Source organism: Rattus rattus, chromosome 3, assembly GCF_011064425.1.
Source record: "Rattus rattus isolate New Zealand chromosome 3, Rrattus_CSIRO_v1, whole genome shotgun sequence".
In the NCBI taxonomy this organism is placed as follows: Eukaryota; Metazoa; Chordata; class Mammalia; order Rodentia; family Muridae; genus Rattus; species Rattus rattus.
This window is the reverse complement of record NC_046156.1, coordinates 29,430,676-29,448,031: the sequence shown is the minus strand read 5'-3', so window position 1 is coordinate 29,448,031 and position 17,356 is coordinate 29,430,676. Positions and strand designations below refer to the sequence as shown.

Sequence of the window (17,356 nt, the reverse complement as noted above, 5' to 3'; positions counted from 1 at the left end):
TCTTTAAACCATTTGGGGTTTTTCTTTCCCTGTGGAGCCTTACTTCCTATGATACGGTTATAAACACCAAGTTGGACGGTTCTTCCACCCACTCTCCATTCGTTCTGTTTGCAGGGGTGTTCGTGACATACAAGGGAGGTTTAATATACCGGTAAATCTCAAAATAAACTCCACCGAATGCCTGCATGTGCGTTGCCAGGGAGTAGAGACCAGTTTGGCAGAGTGTACCTTTACCAAGAGGAGTTCGAAGGCTTCCCATGGCTTGGCAGGTGTAGTGTGCTACACGCAGGATGCAGGTTGGTAATGTACCCCCATCAAGATCGCCTGTCTCATAAAAGCCTGTAGTAAGTAAACAATGATGGATGTGCGGTTGTCAAGGAGACAGTGATACCCCTAGTAAGTTTTGGGACCTCGCCGTTCTTTCCTTGCCACTCAAAACCTGCTATCCAGGTCCCTGGGTGAAAGCAAAATTATCTGCCTCTGTGCCTCCTGGAACATGAGGAATCAAATGACCATGGCGGGGAAGTCCGTTAAACATAGAGAGAATCTCGGCACCTCTTTTGAGCACTCAATTTTATGAACATTACGTCTGTCTCTTTAAAATGCTTAAGTGTCCGCCCTGTTGCCCCAGTTTCTGAAGAAATCACAGCCACATTGCTCCTCTGTCCTAACATAGAAATATTTTGCCATATGTGTGGGGACAAGGACCAGAATCAGATCTTCTCCAGGGCTAAGAAAATCAAAGAACACATAAGTGTCTGGCCCATGTGTGTTCAAAGACCAGAGGCCGGGTTAGTGCTGGAGCAAAAATAATAAATAATTAAGGGGGAATAGTAGTTCTCCACATGAAGTAGTTCTCCACATGCTCTGGGCTGAGTCCTCTGACCTAGCAATCAATACATTTAATGATTTGTTTTGTTTTATCCTGAGATTATTTACTTGTGTTGGTGTTTAGTTTTAATAACCATACATGCACATAACATACTGTGTATATGATTATCACATAAATAAATTACCCACAAGTACCCTGTATTATTTCCTGCTCCCATGTGAGCCTTTTCTTCTTGCCAAGTCTTTCCTTTGTATTTTTTTAAAAATTTTTTTTTAGATACAGGGTCTTATTATGCAGCCTTGGCCATCCTGGAACTCCTGTTGTAGACCAGGCTGGCCTTGAACACACAGAGATCTGCCTGCCCCTGCCTCCTCAATGCTGGGGTTAAAGACCTATACCTACCACCATGTTCAGCTGTCCTCCCCCACCCCTGGTGACTTTGTTAGGGCTGCTTGCATAAGTATATGTAAGGAGCTGTTTTTTGAGGCATGAGCAACTCAACATTGCCTAAACCACTAAAGAAGAAACACACACATGCATGTACACACACACACACACACACACACACACACGCTGTCAGTAGTTCCTCAGGAAGGGACTGGGGCCTGGTGGACACCTCTACTGGCCATAATGAAATGTTGAAGGAGTCTGTGCATGTACTCAAGCGTCTGTCTTCTGCAGATGGCAGGACTTCACAGCATTCTTTCCGTTCTTCAGCTCTGACATTCTTTCCACCCCACCTCTTCCACCGTCATCCCTGGGCTGTAGACAGGGTGATACAGATAGGTCCTGTTTATGGCTGCTCACTCGGTACTCATTTGTATTCTCAGCACACTGACCAGACCTAAGTACATGCATCAACCTTCATCCACAGCAAAAGAGGCCACCTCGACCCCAAGGGAAGTCACACTAGTCTACAGATATAAGCACAAATGTTTTGAAGGCAGCTGGACAATATGACCATTTCGCAAATAGCATTTAGTAATGTCTTAGTCACTGATTTTATTGCTGTGAAGAGACATCGTGACCACGGAAACTCTTATAAAGGAAAGTATTTGATTAAGGGCTGGCTTACAGGTCAGAACTTTACTCCATTATCATCACAGCAGGGAACATGGCAGTATGGAGGCATGGTATTAGAGAAGTAGCTGACAGCAACATCCTGATCAGTAGAGAGAGAGAGAGAGAGAGAGAGAGAGAGAGAGAGAGAGAGAGAGAGAGCACAGACAGACAGACAGACAATGGTCTTGTTTTGAGTTTTTGAAACCTTAAAACCTACCCCTAGTGACACACTTCCTCCAACAAGGTCACCCCTAATCCTTCTAATCCTTTTAAATGGTTCTACTCCCTAGTGACCAACATTCAAATACATGAGCCTATGAGAACCATTCTCTCTCAAACCATCATAAGCAGGTTCTAATGGGATCTTGACATTTAGTTCAGTCTGACCTCGGGTTTGCAGCGATCCCTCTGTCTCAGCCTCCAGGGTGCTGCACCTAGAAGAATGTACCGCCATGCCCACCTTTTTATACCATTTCCCGAGTCACATTGATTTTAATCTTACTTACCCCTGTAATGGGTTACAGACGTTACACCACAAAACCATAAATAGCTTTCACGAAGCTAATCCCTGCTTTTCAGATTTCCCAACAAGTCAGTCCTTCCAGTGTGTGAATGGGAAGCGCATTCCTCAGGAGAAAGCCTGTGATGGTGTCAACGACTGTGGAGATCGAAGTGATGAGCTGTGCTGCAAAGGTAGGGACGGATCCACCTTTCAAATCTGCCACACTCATCACTGTGACGAAAAGCGTCAAGACAGCTCCATTACTAAGTGTAAGGTCTCGTTTCCTGTGTGTATGTGTGTGTGTGCGTGTGTGTGCACGCGCACACGCATGTGTGTCCAGAGCCTTTACATGCTCTACGGGTGTGCTACCACTGAGCTGTTGCCTCAGCCCCCGCCTCTCTGAGAGATGAAGAGTGGAAATAACTTCTACTTGTCATTACACAGGTTGCCGAGGACAAGCCTTCCTTTGCAAGTCGGGAGTTTGCATCCCAAACCAACATAAGTGTAACGGTGAGGTGGACTGCATCACTGGCGATGACGAGAGTGGCTGTGAAGGTAATCCACAAGCCCGTGCTCACTCTACTCCATTATCGAACCCTGGGTATGAAAATGCCTCTGTGTGTCTACGTGCGCATTTGGTATGGTTTAAAATTAAATTTATGGGACGGTGAGATGCTCGGTGGCTAAAAGGTGCTTGCTGCTAAGCTTGCTGACCTGAATTCAATCTCTGGGACCCACATGAGGGAGGAAGTTGTTTGTTGACTTCCACGTGTACATTACACGTATGTCACAGCACAACCTCCCAAGTAAATAAATACTTGTGCTGTGCCTTAAAAGTTAAATGAAATTAATTTTTATTAATTAGCATACAAAATAAGTTTCACTGTGATGTTTCAAACATAAATATCATGGTATTTTGCTGACACTTATCCCCTTCCCCCCCGCAAACCCCACTGGATTCTGGATATATTTTGAAGGTTTGCCACTGGTTGGAAGGATTAGAAACAAATGAGCAGTGAAGGGTGACCTGCAAGGGTGCTGGGCTGAAAGATGAAGGATGGTGGTGTTGTCGTAGGGACGAGGAAAGCAGTGGGAGGAACAGGATACCCTGCCTTCTGATGGAACTTCTCCAGTGCTATCTATGCCTGTAAATGTTTACGATCAGCTTCAGGGAGAAGGAAAACCTGACGTATGGCTTTTGCCATTTTTATGCGCACCATAGCAGATTCCAGGCTGCTGCATGGAGCATGAGCCACACAGGTACAGCAAGTACCCTAGGACCCTAGGACAGAGTCAGGTAGCTCAAGCATCCATTGAAGTGCTCATAACTGTTTCCTAAAGGTTTTATACTTATGTTGACCAGCCAGCAGTATTTATCTTTTCAGTAGGATCAATCTGTTTCCGTATTCTAATGCCCTGGGACAAGTTTCTCATGTGTAAGGAGTAAATGTTGGACATATGTGCATGGACTGACATGTTTGGACATTGTTTGATATTACAGTAGGACACCATATTTGGACATCGTTTGAAATTCCAGTATTAGACTTACTAGACTTAATTTCCCATTAATATCAGTGTGACAGTTTTACTTGTCAACGCGACACAGTCTAGAATTGCTGTGGAAAAGAATTTCAGTGAGCGATTGTCTAGATAGGGTTGGTTTGTGGCCATGTCTGTGTTGGGTTATCATGATCACATGAGAGAAGAGCCACTGTAGGTGGCTGCATTCCTTAGGCAGGCAGCTCTGAACTGTGTAAAGGGGGATAAAGAGAGGTGAGTACAGGCATGCATGCACCGGTTCCTCTCTGTTTCTGATTGTAGACCTGATATAGCCAGTTCCTTCAAGTTCTCATAACTTTGTCTCCCCTGCTATGATGGTGATGGTATGGAACCTGCAGTTGTGAGATAAAATGAACCCTTTCAGCCCCAACTTGCTTTTCTCAGGGAATTTATCACAGCAACCAGGAAGGAAACTGAAACAATCAGTTCTTAAAACTCTCTCTCTCTCTCTCTCTCTCTCTCTCTCTCTCTCTCTCTCTCTCTCTCTCTGTTAATTCTGGTTTGCTTTTTTGTTTGCTTTCCTGTTTTTTTTCCTAAAGAGAGGAAGAGAAAAAAATTGCATAGAGTTGGGTGGGTAAAGAGGATCTTTGTGGAGGGGAACCTATGATCAAAATATGTCATGTGAAAAAATATTTTTAATAAAAACATATTTTAAAATCCCTTAAAGGATATCAGATCAAACCATTTCCTTTAAAGAGCATCTGAACATCTGGGGTAAAATGTAGGCTTAGATTTTTCAAAACCTACTTTAATTAGGGTTCTTAAATGCTTCAACCTCTCTTCTAGCTCGCTGACCAGAGGTAGCAGAGAAAGAAGGTTAATAGGAAAAGGGGGTTGTGGACCTGTGTAGAAGTAGCTCTCTGTCCCACTTTAGGATGAGTGCCACCTTCAGTATTACTTCCCTTTTAAAGAAGAGCAAGTGAGAGCAGAAATGTGTAATCAACGTGTCACTGACTATTAAGTCACTAAGTCAAGGCAAGTTTGTATCATCTCTTGGTTGCATTTACCTCTTAGAAGTTTTCTGCCATAGTTGGGCTGTCTAGTGCTGTGGTAAAACACCACGACCAAAAACAACTTGGGAAGGAATAGGTTTAGTTCATCCTGTTTTCAGAACATACTTCATCACTGAGGAAAGTCAAAGCAGAAACCCACAGGCAGGACCTGAAGCAAAGCCCTGGAAGAATGCTGCTTAATGCTTGTTTTGTGTAGCTTGCTGTCTATGACTTGCTCAGCCTGTTATCTTACAACTCAGGTTCACGTGACCAGGGGTGGCACTGCCTCCAGTGGGCTGGGCCCTCCCACATCAGTCATTAAACAAGAAAATGCCCACAGACTTGCCTACAGGCCAATCTCTATTAATATTTCCTCCTCTCAGATAGTCTAGGTTTGTGTCAAATTAAAAAAAAAAAAAAACAAACAAACCGACCAGGATACCACGCCCCTTGTCAGTGTAATTAAAAATAGTTTTAATTTCATAGAATTGTATAGTAAGTTTGCTTTTGAGTATTGTTCAGACATATCTAAAATACTAATCTCTTTTTAAACTTACAATAATCCCCTTGCTGGAGTGAACTTGTTATATGTTTAAATGCAAGATAAAAATTATTAGAATCAACATTAAGATAATGTGTCATGCTATTTGACTTCCTTTTTTAACACTAAAACCATTTAACACCATTTACTACTAAATTTAAGTTGTTACACTGTTTCTGAAATATTAATGATTTATATATATTTTATTTAATAAAAATAATCTGTCATAATGTTTTGTTTTGCTTTTAGAAGACAAAAAGAATAAAATTCATAAAGGTAAGTCCATTTTTTAATAGAAGAATTTACAATTCTACTTCAGGGTATAATAACATGGTATAGGTTTGTTTTTTCACCCAGTTAAGTTATTCCCCCTGTGGTAAAACCCTGCTTTTGTGTTTTGTTTTTCTTCAGGCCTTGCACGGTCAGATCAAGGTAAGCGTTTATATCTTGGAATATTGCAATAATATAGAGGATAATTGTCTTTTCATAATGTCTATGAACTGAGTATGATCCGAGCTTTGAGCAAGCAAGGCCCCAGCTGTTAGTGTAGCTGGCAAGCCTTTGTTCAGTGTGATAAACTTTCAGTCACATCAACGGGAAAACCGCCCACAGTGTGTGCTTCCCCACACTGCCACCTCTGCTCAGTATCTCCCATGTCTTTCTCATTTCTTTTTCTCAAAAACCAAGCTTTTAAAGAAATCGACAGCAGATGAAATGTAACACATTTCATACCTTGATATTAATTTTATAAACTGGGTGTCTTGGAGTTTGCATGGCTGTAACGAGACACTGTGACCAAGGCAACTCTTACAGTGGAGAACATTAAATTGGGGCTGTTTTAAGAGTTTAGAGGTTCAGTCTGTTATCATCAAGGCGGGAGGACGGCAGTGTCCAGGCAGGTGTGGGGCTGGAGAAGGAGCTGAGAGTTCTGCATCTTATGCTAAAGACAAACAGAAGACCAGTTCCTTAGGCAGCTAAGAGGAGGGTCTCAAAGCCTTCCCCCACAGTGATATACTTCCTCCAACAAGGCCACACCTCCTCCAACAAGGCCACACCTCCTCCAACAAGGCCACACCTCCTCCAACAAGGCCACACCTACTCCAACAAGGCCACACCTACTCCAACAAGGCCACACCTACTCCAACAAGACCACACCCACTCCAATAAGGCCACACCTCCTAACAGTGCCACTCCCTGTTCAAGCATGTTCAAACCACCACACTGGGTTTCCCCCAGTCTTCCATCTCTTTGGAGCCACTTTATTACAAAATCAGCACAGAAAGTACTAGCTACCATTACAGCATTTCCAAACTAAGTGTGTTCTAGTAGATTCACTCCCTACCTTATCCCTCCACCCCTTTTCCCCCTGCCAGTCCCTTGTTTAGTTATCCGTATAAAATGACTCAAGTCCTTAACCCACATAGAGACAACAGTTTGTGGTTTTCTTTAGCATTTCTTTCCTGGGAATGAGCCATCTGAGAATCAATGCTTGCCCTAAACTCCAGTTCTCAAATAATACATTGTGCTCCGTCTCACTGTCATTCTCACCTTCTGAAGCTGCTCACCCAGGTATTCCCCTTCTTCCCTTTCTCCCTCCTTTCTTTCCTTCTTCCCTTTTCATCTTCCCTTCTTCAGATGACAGTGATGGGGTAGGGAGTGATTAATGGCACTGCTCAGGTCTGTTTCCATTGATCATCACTGGGGTTTTCCTAGGCCTGTCCTGCTCATCTCTTACTCCTGTTTCTTTGCTCCGTTTTTCCCTGTTACAGTGTGGTTGAGTGTGTAAGCTGTTCCACTCAGGTGTGATCTAGCGATCAGATCTTTTATTGTATTGTAGATCTCATGTTTCCTGTTATCTTTCTGCTCCAAAGCACTGCGTTCGAAGGCTCTATCCGTGTTGCTGTGTGTTTGTCTACTCTGTGGCTCTTAGCCACTTCCTAAAATATATGTTCAACTTTCTCAGTTTGCTCAAACTTTTGAGCAATGGACTATTTAGCCCGCCAGCACACTGTGATCAACATCTCTTCCAGATGTATGAATTCCTTTGAAACATCTCCTTGGCGAGAGCTTAAGTCTTGGGGTAAGCGATTCTCTAATTGAAAAGAAGCACCAGGGGGTTGGGGATTTGGCTCAGTGGTAGAGCGCTTGCCGAGGAAGCGCAAGGTCCTGGGTTCGATCCCCAGCTCTGAAAACAAAAAGAAAAAAAGAAAAAGAAAAGAAAAGAAAAGAAGCACCAGAATAGTCTTCCCTAGAGCTAAGTACCAGTTCTCTCATCCTTGTCTGAAATCTTGTCTGCACTTTCTCCTCATCCACCAACATAGAACTATACATCCTTACACTGTGCTAGCGGCCCACGGCCATGTGGTGGCGCTGTTCATTATTCACCAGGACTCTGATAACAGGCAATGGCTCCAGTCAGATTCACAGTCTGCTGGCTGGGTGAGGGCTCTTCCTCCTGCCTGTGCTTTTCTTTCCCCTGTTCTCATCTTCTCACCACTCGCACCCTGGATTTATGTTAGATTTCTTTCACTGCAGTCTCCTCTCTTACAGATTTGCAGGAGTCCCCTTCGCCGGCTAGACTTTAACCCTTTGTCAGCGTTAGACATCACAATATCATCTCCATTCTGTCACCCATCTGTCTATTAGCTCCATCCATGATGAGATCTGTCAAAAAGATTAGTGGATTAATGGATAAAAATAGAAAATCGCTCCTGTGTATTTGAGTCCAATCCCCAGGAACTTAGCGGAAGGAGCACCAAGTCTGTGAAGTTGTCCTGATTTCTGCACACGTGTTTATACACATACCCACACAATACTCACACAAGTGTGCAAAAATTATACATGTACTCATGTGAGTGCCTCTGAGCGGAGCCCTTCATACCCTGGAAGACATCTTAGGCACGTGACATAACAGAGCCCTATATGTCTGTTCCGAAGAGAACAGGAGAAATCTAGGAACAAAATCCAAGACACAGTCTCAAAGTAAAGTTGCTATCAGTCTGGCCTGTTCTGTCCCCAGTTATATCCTCACCCCAAGCAGAGCAGCGTGTTGGTGGGGATCTACCTGTGGACCTCCAGGTCATAGGATTATGATCCCGTCTGCCACAGGGTCCAGGGTTGGCAGGGTAGAAAGGTCCTGATAAATGTAAGCAAGGCATCAGGGTTCCCTTTTCCTTTAATTTTTGCACCCCAGACCATAATGCTAGCTAGCCAATCCTATTAAAAAAAAAACCATGAAGACATCCCTAGTTACATAGTCCCTGGGGGAGGCTCCTTACGATGTACACTGTACAGTGGCTTTTTTAATGCCCACTTGGACTCTTGGTCAGGGCTAGTGGCTGCTCTCTTCACCATGTAAAGAGCTGGAAGTGAAGAGAGTGGGGGAGAAGCTTTCTTTCTTCCCTGCCCTGAGTGTTGTGTCTGCACGACTTGAGTCTCAGCACTCTGAGATTTCCACAGAGTTCACCGCATCTTTAAGGATACCCATGTATAGGAAGGAAACCAGATGCCGTACTTGGGGAGTCTGTCTACAAAAAGAGGGTGATACTTAAAATGATCCGAGTTGAGTCGTTTTGGTGATTGGATTTTGTCTAAACACATAACACCAGCCGCATGGCTTTCCTATTGTTTTATCACAGGAGGAGAAACTGAAATTGAGACTGAAGAAACAGAAATGTTGACTCCTGATATGGACACAGGTGAGTTAACTTTTCGCTTTTTTATACTGGTAGTTCACTGGTTTCAGCCAGCATTTTAATATCAAGTATGTGTGTATCACGTGTATAGTATACATAAATACTTTATAAGATGTTGCATGTATTACATATATAATCAATTCAAGCAAAAAGATAACTTTGAGTTTAACTTTAAAAACTTAAACTTTGAGTTTAAGTTTAAAAAAAATAACACAATCTTTCCCCTTCCCCATTGCTTTTAAGAAAAGCAAGGCCAGGGGTTGGGGATTTAGCTCAGTGGTAGAGCGCTTGCCTAGCAAGCCCAAGGCCCTGGGTTCGGTCCCCAGCTCCAGAAAAAAAAAAAAAAAAAAAAAAAAGCAAGGCCCTATTATTCTTGAGGGTCGATTTTAAAGCCAGGTTAATTAAAATGACCGATTGTGAAGTGACTCATTTCCATAGTTCCACATGAAGCTTTTCCCGCCAGACAAGGCAGTTTAGTTTGTCAACGATAAGTAGATTTCAAGCATCTTCTGAAATGGAAAGGAATGCACTTGGTTGAATGGACCTGTCCTTTGTCAGTTATAAATCATGGTAACATGGAGCCCCGGAGCTCTGTATCCTGGGCAGTTGTGCACCAAGAGCCAAACTGAGTTAGACGTGAGTCTATGAGAAGGTAGGGATTTATTACAGGAAGCAAGGCTGGCTTTTGATCTTGACTGCACTGCTTTTATTGACTATTTAATTTTACCAACTTTGATAATATACTTTGTGCAAGAAGATTCTGGATCTCTTGACCTTTTCCAGACAAGGCAAATCTAAAGAGAGAATAAAGAAAGCATCCTACACCCCCATCCTCTTGTCTTGTACATTCCCTTGAGCTTCAGGCTTTGAGCCTTACTCTACTGTGGCTGGTTTCTTATTGACAAATACACCACACACACACACACACACACACACACACACACACACACACACACTCATCTAGAGGCCTGCTGATCCAATCATCCTGGGTCCCTGGTACATGACCTCTCAGGATTAATATATATGTTATATGCTGACACATTATTACTTATAGTAATAATTATTCTGATGAGTTCGAAATGTGCCACATACCCCACCCTGAGTTCTCACTGTAGTAATGCCTGCCATGTGGCATCTACTAGAGGTTGGTAAATGTTTAACCTTTCGGCCAGCTTCCTACCCAAGTCCACTTTTAGTCAGAACTTTCGAAAATCAAGTCAATTTTAGTGCTGAGCCAGAATTTCCCAATAAGTAAACGGTACCGTTTAATCTCCGAAACTACTTGCTGATGAATGAGGCCTGCTCTGGCACATACTATATAACATGTATGCATGTGTTACATGTATAATCATTTACAAGCTGGAGGACCTGAGTTCAGATCCCAGAACCCATGTAAAAAGCCTGGTGGTGGTGGTGTCTATAATGCCGGGGCTGAGGTGAAGGAGGGGAACAGATCACTGGAGCTCACTGCCAGCCAACCTAGCCAGTTAGTGAGTCCCATGTTTGGTGAGAGACTATCTCAAAAAGTGTGGTGGAAAGGGACTGAGGAAGGTCTGAGGATTGACCTCTGGTCTTAAATAGACATATATGTGTACACCTGTAACATGCACAGACACACACACACACACACACACACACACACACACAAAAACACACACCCCAAGATAGATGGAGAGATGGATGGACAGATGGATGGATAGACAGATGTATTATAGATAGAACCAAGAAGTGTCTACCCACAAGCTGATGGTTCCAAGAAAATAATGATACGATCTCTTCCTTTCTTGAAGAAAGAAAACGGATAAAGTCCTTATTACCTAAACTATCCTGTGGAGTGAAAAGAAATTCTCACATTCGCAGGAAAAGAGTGGTCGGAGGGAAGCCAGCCGAGGTGGTAAGCCTGCAGGAAAATCACATGACCTCCAAGGGCCAGCCTGCACCAGAGAACAGTGATGGGATGTGTGCTCTCAGGGGACCATGACTTTATGTGGAGATGTCCCAGGGTGGCCTGTTGCTGCCACCATCCAGTAGTAGAGCAGTGACCACTCATGTCTCTTACAGGGAGACTACCCATGGCAGGTGGCGATCAAGGATGGAGAAAGAATCACCTGCGGGGGCATTTATATCGGTGGCTGTTGGATCCTGACGGCTGCACACTGTGTCAGGTGAGAATGCCTTTGTGTGTCTTACATTTCCTGAAACGTGAGGAATAAATAATAGAGACAGTGTGGTAGACGAAAGCTTGTATGAGAAACCAAGCTCTACTCTACTATCTGTCAAATCGCTTCCGGTATTCATGAACTGGATCAGGTCCCTCAGAACCCACTGTGTTCTCCACAGATAGACCAGGTTGTTAAGCTCTGTTGAGGGCAGAGTTTAAATACTGCCTCATTCTATTTGTCCCATTTGCATTGTGCTAGGACAAATCTGTCTGGAAGAGTTTATGACTGGGCATTTATGAAGGAATAATACTAACCTGACATTCCCGCTGGTCTTTCCATTTAATGTACATCTAGGCGGTAAATGCTCAATGCTAATCATATGACATACTGATCCATCATTGGCTGGCTCACTCTTTGTGTCTGGATAAATTATTGGCATGTGCCCAACTCAAAGCCACTTTGAAGGCAAGGCATTGTATCAGGTAGGGGTACAGTCGTGTTGCTATTGGGAAGATCCCTGAAGTACAGCAGGCTGTTTCTGACAGACTTTGAATGCAGAAGAGTCAGAGGAAACCCATCTGCTGAAGACCAATCATACAGTGTACCCCCTTTGACCGGGTCTTAGGGTTTTACTGCTGTGAACAGACACCATGACCAAGACAACTCTTATAAAGCACTGGGGAGGGAGCTCCTTGGGGCTTGCCAGACAGCCAGATGGCCTACTTGGTGAGTTCTAGACCAATGAAAGATCCTTCCACACAAGGTGGGCAGTGCCTAAGGAACAAAATCCAAGATTTATCTCTGGTCTTTACATGCACGCACACACATATGCGTGTGCATCAGCAAACATATTTACCCCACGCACAGACATGAACACAAATGAACATGAGCACACACACACACACACACACACACACAGAGAGAGAGAGAGAGAGAGAGAGAGAGAGAGAGAGAGAGAGAGAGAGAGACTCTCAGTTCTAAATGTCTAAGACCTACCTTATAGGCCAATTCTCTTAAATATGGTTCTGTTCCTGTTCTTCCCGTCTTAGCAAACACCATTTATGTGGTTGACACAGGTAGAAATCTGAGAATCATCATTACTTCCCTCTCTGAGCCTCCCTACAGCAAGGCATTCATAATGTTTAATTTTTTCACCATTCGCTTTTCAAATTTCATCTCCTTTCCTATTACCCCGCCCTTGTCATCTGCATTGCATGACTGCCTCCAGTTGCCTACCCTGCCACCCATGGTCCGACCGGTCTGGTCTCCACTGTGTAGCACAAACAATTCAAGAGCTTGCAGTCCTCCTCAGATAAGCATCTAAACAAAACTATCAACACAGAGAAATCACATAAAGCCTTTATGACTTGACCTTCCTTTCTCTCACGAGTCTCACACTACTTCCTGCCAGTTAAAGCACCCACTGAGGGCTTCTTCAGATGCTCAAAAGCAATTGCTTCCTCTGCAAAGGACCTTCATGGATCCTTTCCCCTGCCTGGCATGATCGTTCTTGACTCTTACCTAGTTAATGTTGCATTTTACTCAGATTCAACTCAACCCTTTATTTCCTGTGGACTCAAACCCAAATGCTTTTAATCAAAGCCCTCCTGATAAGTTCTTAAAAGCCTCCCTCCTGCCCACTCCTCTCACTCCTCACAATATGTCTCTCTTCAGCACTGCAGTCACCTACCCAGTGATGCATGTTTTCTAAGTGTTTTCTGCTTTTGCTAACTTCTGCTCCCCAGTGCCCAGTTCAATGCCTGTCTGTGTAGTTGGCGAATACTGTATCTGTCCTCATTAAGTCATATAAGCAGAGTTAACCTTCAAGGAATAGATATGATCCCTGAACCTATGAAAGACCCTCAGAGAGAATCTTCCCTCAGGAGGGAGATCCTCAAGCCCAATGACCAGTCTGAGTCCACAGGCTGCAATCTGCAAGAGGGTTTATTGATCAGGATACACAGGTATCTGTGGGCGTCTCAGTCAATTCGGAAGACTGGCGCGCCTAGCATAGCTAGGGACGGGTTTTTATAGGATTCTGAAGAGCAGAAGCAGGCTTATAGAAGCAAATGCAGATACTTGATTGGTGGATTAAATGAGGCATAAGTGTATGTTACCTAATTTGGCTATAAGCATAACAATGAGTTGGCAGAAGAGTTCATGCTGGTCAGGGTGTCCGGGAAGTCAGGGGCTTATCTTCTCTTGTCAGGTGGCCCATGAAGCAATACCAATAATTTAAACTGGTTTCTGCATTTTGTTTTCTTTTTATGGTCTGTTTTGTCTAAATGATAGGTCAGCTTGTCCCACAAAGCTTGGACGACACATCTGGACTTTCCCAGGCTTGTTTTAGTTCTGAGTCTGTGTATCTAAAAACTTACTTTTTACTTTTATAGTTGTGGGCCTTAGGCTTGTACAATTCCCTTTCTGGAAGGGGGTCTTTCACCTATAGTACAACCCAAGTCAACATGGATGGCAGCATTCTTGGAACACTTAGGTAGAAGTAAAAGCACTCAAACATCACATTATCTCCTAGGACATGGCTGTTGAACTGTACCGTGACTGTCTGAGCTGTTATGAAGGAAAGATAAATTTTACTCAGTTTGTGCTATTTGATGAAAAAACAAGATTGTAGATTTTTAATAATATACAGAGGGCATAATTTAAGAAGATATTTTAAATGTTCAAGTTTTTGCTGATGGACCGTCTACTCTGTGACATACTCCATTACTTGGAAAGGTTAGACGGTGCAATCATAGGAAGAGCTGGGAACTCAGTGCTCTCTCCCTTGACCACTCAATCATCCCGGTCTACATAAATGTAATTCTCCAGTTTCCAATCTGTCTCAGTTAGGGTTTTACTACTGTGAACAGACACCATGACCAAGGCAACTCTTACAAAGACAACATTTAATTGGGGCTGGCTTACAAGTTCAGAGGTTCAGTCCATTATTATCAAGGCGGGAACACAGCAGCATCCAGGCAGGCATGGTGCAAGAGGAGCTGAGAGTTCTACATCTTCATCTGAAGGCTGCTAATGGAAGACTGGCTTCTAGGCACCTAGGGTGAGAGTCGTAAGTAAAGCCCACACCCACAGTGACACACCTACTCCAACAAGGACCCGCCTACTCCAACAGGGCCTCTAATCGGTGCCACTCCCTGGACCGAGCATATACAAACCATCACAATATCACCAAAGATTAAAAAACTGAAATTTATCCTTTAAAGGAAAAACTGTAAAGATGAAGTATTAAGATCCGTATCTTTTTCTTGATATAGTTCATTTCCCATTCCTTTCTCTTACAGACCCAGTAGATATCGCAATTACCAAATATGGACATCTTTATTAGACTGGCTAAAACCTAACTCTCAGTTGGCAGTTCAAGGAGTGAGCAGAGTTGTCGTTCACGAAAAGTATAATGGAGCCACCTACCAGAATGACATAGCTTTGGTTGAAATGAAAAAGCACCCAGGCAAGAAAGAATGTGAGCTCATCAATTCTGTCCCTGCCTGTGTCCCATGGTCTCCATATCTATTCCAACCGAATGACAGATGCATCATTTCTGGATGGGGTCGAGAAAAAGGTATGTGCTTTAACCTCCAGGGTTGGAAATTGGACTAGAAATGCATGGGGACCTGCCTCATACTCACAGAAATACCGTGTGTGGAGCAGTGAGCGCCCATCCAGTAAGGGCTGCCTGCCTGGGCTCATGACCTGAGTCGATGCTCAGAACCACATTATCAGGACCACACGAAATTAGAGGTACAGCTCAATGCTCGGGTGCTTGTCTAGCATGTGCAAGCTCCTGGGTTTGATCCCCAGGACCGACAACAAGAAACCAAATGTGTTCTCACGACGATGGTACATGCCTATAATCCCAGAAGCAGGAGAATTGGGAGTTCAAGACCATCCTCGAAGCCAATGAGATTTGCTTCATTTTTGACCTAGAGAAGTGCTAATTAAACAGTTTGATTTCCACCTCCTGAGAGAGTACATGTAGAGAGCAGATCACAGTTCCACACACCGTGTTGCTGACACGCAGCCAGGGAGAGTAATTTGGCAAAAGGCATTTGTAAGGTATGCAATTAAATTACTGTGATTTCACACCGTCACTAATCACATTGAGTTTTTATTAAGCAACTACTTTGTGCAAGAAGATTCTGGGGGTTGGTGAGGAAGGAGGCAGGTCTAGCCCCCTGAGCTCTGGGAACTTTGCACAGTGAGGAAGCGGACACTGAATGGTAAACTGCATCACTTGAATCACATTGCTGTGAGCTGGGAAAAGGAAGATGGGGCCTGAGACAAAGTCCTGCTTCTCAGCCCATCCGCCTGTCTCTGGGTACTTAAGCTTCTCTCATTTTCCTTGGGCTGTCAGTTGGCAGCACCTGACCTTCTCTTTCTACAGTGCAAAGGTGTTCAAGTCCCTTTGCCTTAAATGCGAAGGAAGTTCTAGCTCCTTGTCCACCAGTTCAAGTCACTTAAATAGGTAGCTTCCTCCAGCGCAAAAGCAGGTACATGCTGACAACAGCATCCTATTTCTTAACTTCTTCAAGGCTGCTTTCTGGTGGTAATTGCAAAGAAATCCCTGGTTGTAAGAAAAGACATCAAAGAGGCATGTGAGAAAGCTCCATCACTGCCTCCTGGGCCATTCCTCCATGGAACCCATCAACAGTAGGAGAGGGTTACACTTCAGTCACCACAGGGGTCAGCTCTTTACTAAGTGGCTATGGCTTCACCCATCCTGGTCAATAGCCTTCCCGCACTGTTCATTTACATTTAGAGAGGTAATTCTAGAAACTAGGGATGTGAAGAGACTATGATTTAGATGCGCCGAGGAAGTCTCCTCAATAATTAATACGTGTCATAATTAATAAAGTGCATTCGTTTATCTTCTTAATGGTTTACTAAGCTAAGACAGTCTTTATTTCGATTTCTCCATTGTGGCTTCTAAATGTCTGTTTTCTCACTTTGTATAGATAACCAAAAAGTCTACTCACTCAGGTGGGGCGAAGTTGACCTAATAGGCAACTGCTCGAAGTTTTACCCAGGTCGCTACTATGAAAAAGAGATGCAGTGTGCAGGTAAGTGTCCACTGGGTAACCTGGGGCGCCCATTCTATTAGTTTGCTTTCATTCTCCCTGGATTGTATCAGAATCTCCTTACACAGTGGTGTAAAGGAAAGTCAAGCAGGAGAACTACGCTAACTTAGGGGAACAGACAGAAGGTTTACAAATTGTTTCCTGTACTTCAACTTGCAATCCCAAGAGGGACAGCCTTGTCAGGAAAGTTTTAAAAAGGGTCAAGTCTTTCTGTGCATCAGTGTTGGGGGACAGGAAAGAGGCGCGAGGGCCTGACAGATGGAAGGAAATGTGCTTTTCTCTCTCAGGTACCAGTGATGGGTCCATTGATGCCTGCAAAGGAGACTCTGGAGGCCCCTTGGTCTGCAAGGATGTCAACAATGTCACTTATGTTTGGGGCATTGTGAGCTGGGGAGAAAACTGTGGGAAACCAGAGTTCCCAGGTGTTTACACCAGAGTGGCCAGCTATTTTGACTGGATTAGCTACTACGTGGGAAGACCCCTTATTTCTCAATACAATGTCTGAAGCTACAACCTCCTTCTTTCTGCACTTCTTCTTTCCGGGGTTACACTTTCATTGAAATGAAACTGTATAATTAGTTCTCCTTGATGCTGGCAAGAAGCAAGTGTTACTGGCTAGTTCCTAAAGTTTCTTCAAAGTTTATGCCATTTTAGAATTCTGCCATATAATCCCCAATAAATATTCCAGTTAAGCACACAAGATGGTTTGTGTTTGTTTGTTTGTTTGTTTTGTTTTGTTTTTCAGTGCCTAACACCACTCAGCTACACCCTCAGCCCACACGTTTTATTCACAGGTAGTTTGACTACATTAACTATTCAGGAAGGAATGACATTTTTGATGGTAGTTTAATGACATTAGAATTGTGCAAGACTGTGTTCAAGTCACAAATCTGCCACCAACTACACTAGACATT

General features: G+C 43.7%; 1 protein-coding gene across 1 annotated transcript in view; it reads left to right on the top strand.

The window, feature by feature from the left end:
• Nucleotides 1-17,142, top strand: part of Cfi (complement factor I) — a 35,240-nt gene extending 18,098 nt beyond the window's left edge. Inside the window, exons 4-14 of the mRNA XM_032896627.1 lie at nucleotides 115-296; nucleotides 2,474-2,587; nucleotides 2,841-2,951; nucleotides 5,739-5,765; nucleotides 5,901-5,921; nucleotides 9,128-9,187; nucleotides 10,975-11,078; nucleotides 11,246-11,349; nucleotides 14,649-14,926; nucleotides 16,320-16,424; nucleotides 16,730-17,142. Coding sequence (XP_032752518.1) covers nucleotides 115-296; nucleotides 2,474-2,587; nucleotides 2,841-2,951; nucleotides 5,739-5,765; nucleotides 5,901-5,921; nucleotides 9,128-9,187; nucleotides 10,975-11,078; nucleotides 11,246-11,349; nucleotides 14,649-14,926; nucleotides 16,320-16,424; nucleotides 16,730-16,947 — 1,324 coding nt within the window. The 3' untranslated portion in view covers nucleotides 16,948-17,142. The remainder of the gene's footprint in view (nucleotides 1-114; nucleotides 297-2,473; nucleotides 2,588-2,840; nucleotides 2,952-5,738; nucleotides 5,766-5,900; nucleotides 5,922-9,127; nucleotides 9,188-10,974; nucleotides 11,079-11,245; nucleotides 11,350-14,648; nucleotides 14,927-16,319; nucleotides 16,425-16,729) is intronic.
• The last annotated feature ends 214 nt before the right edge of the window (nucleotides 17,143-17,356 follow it).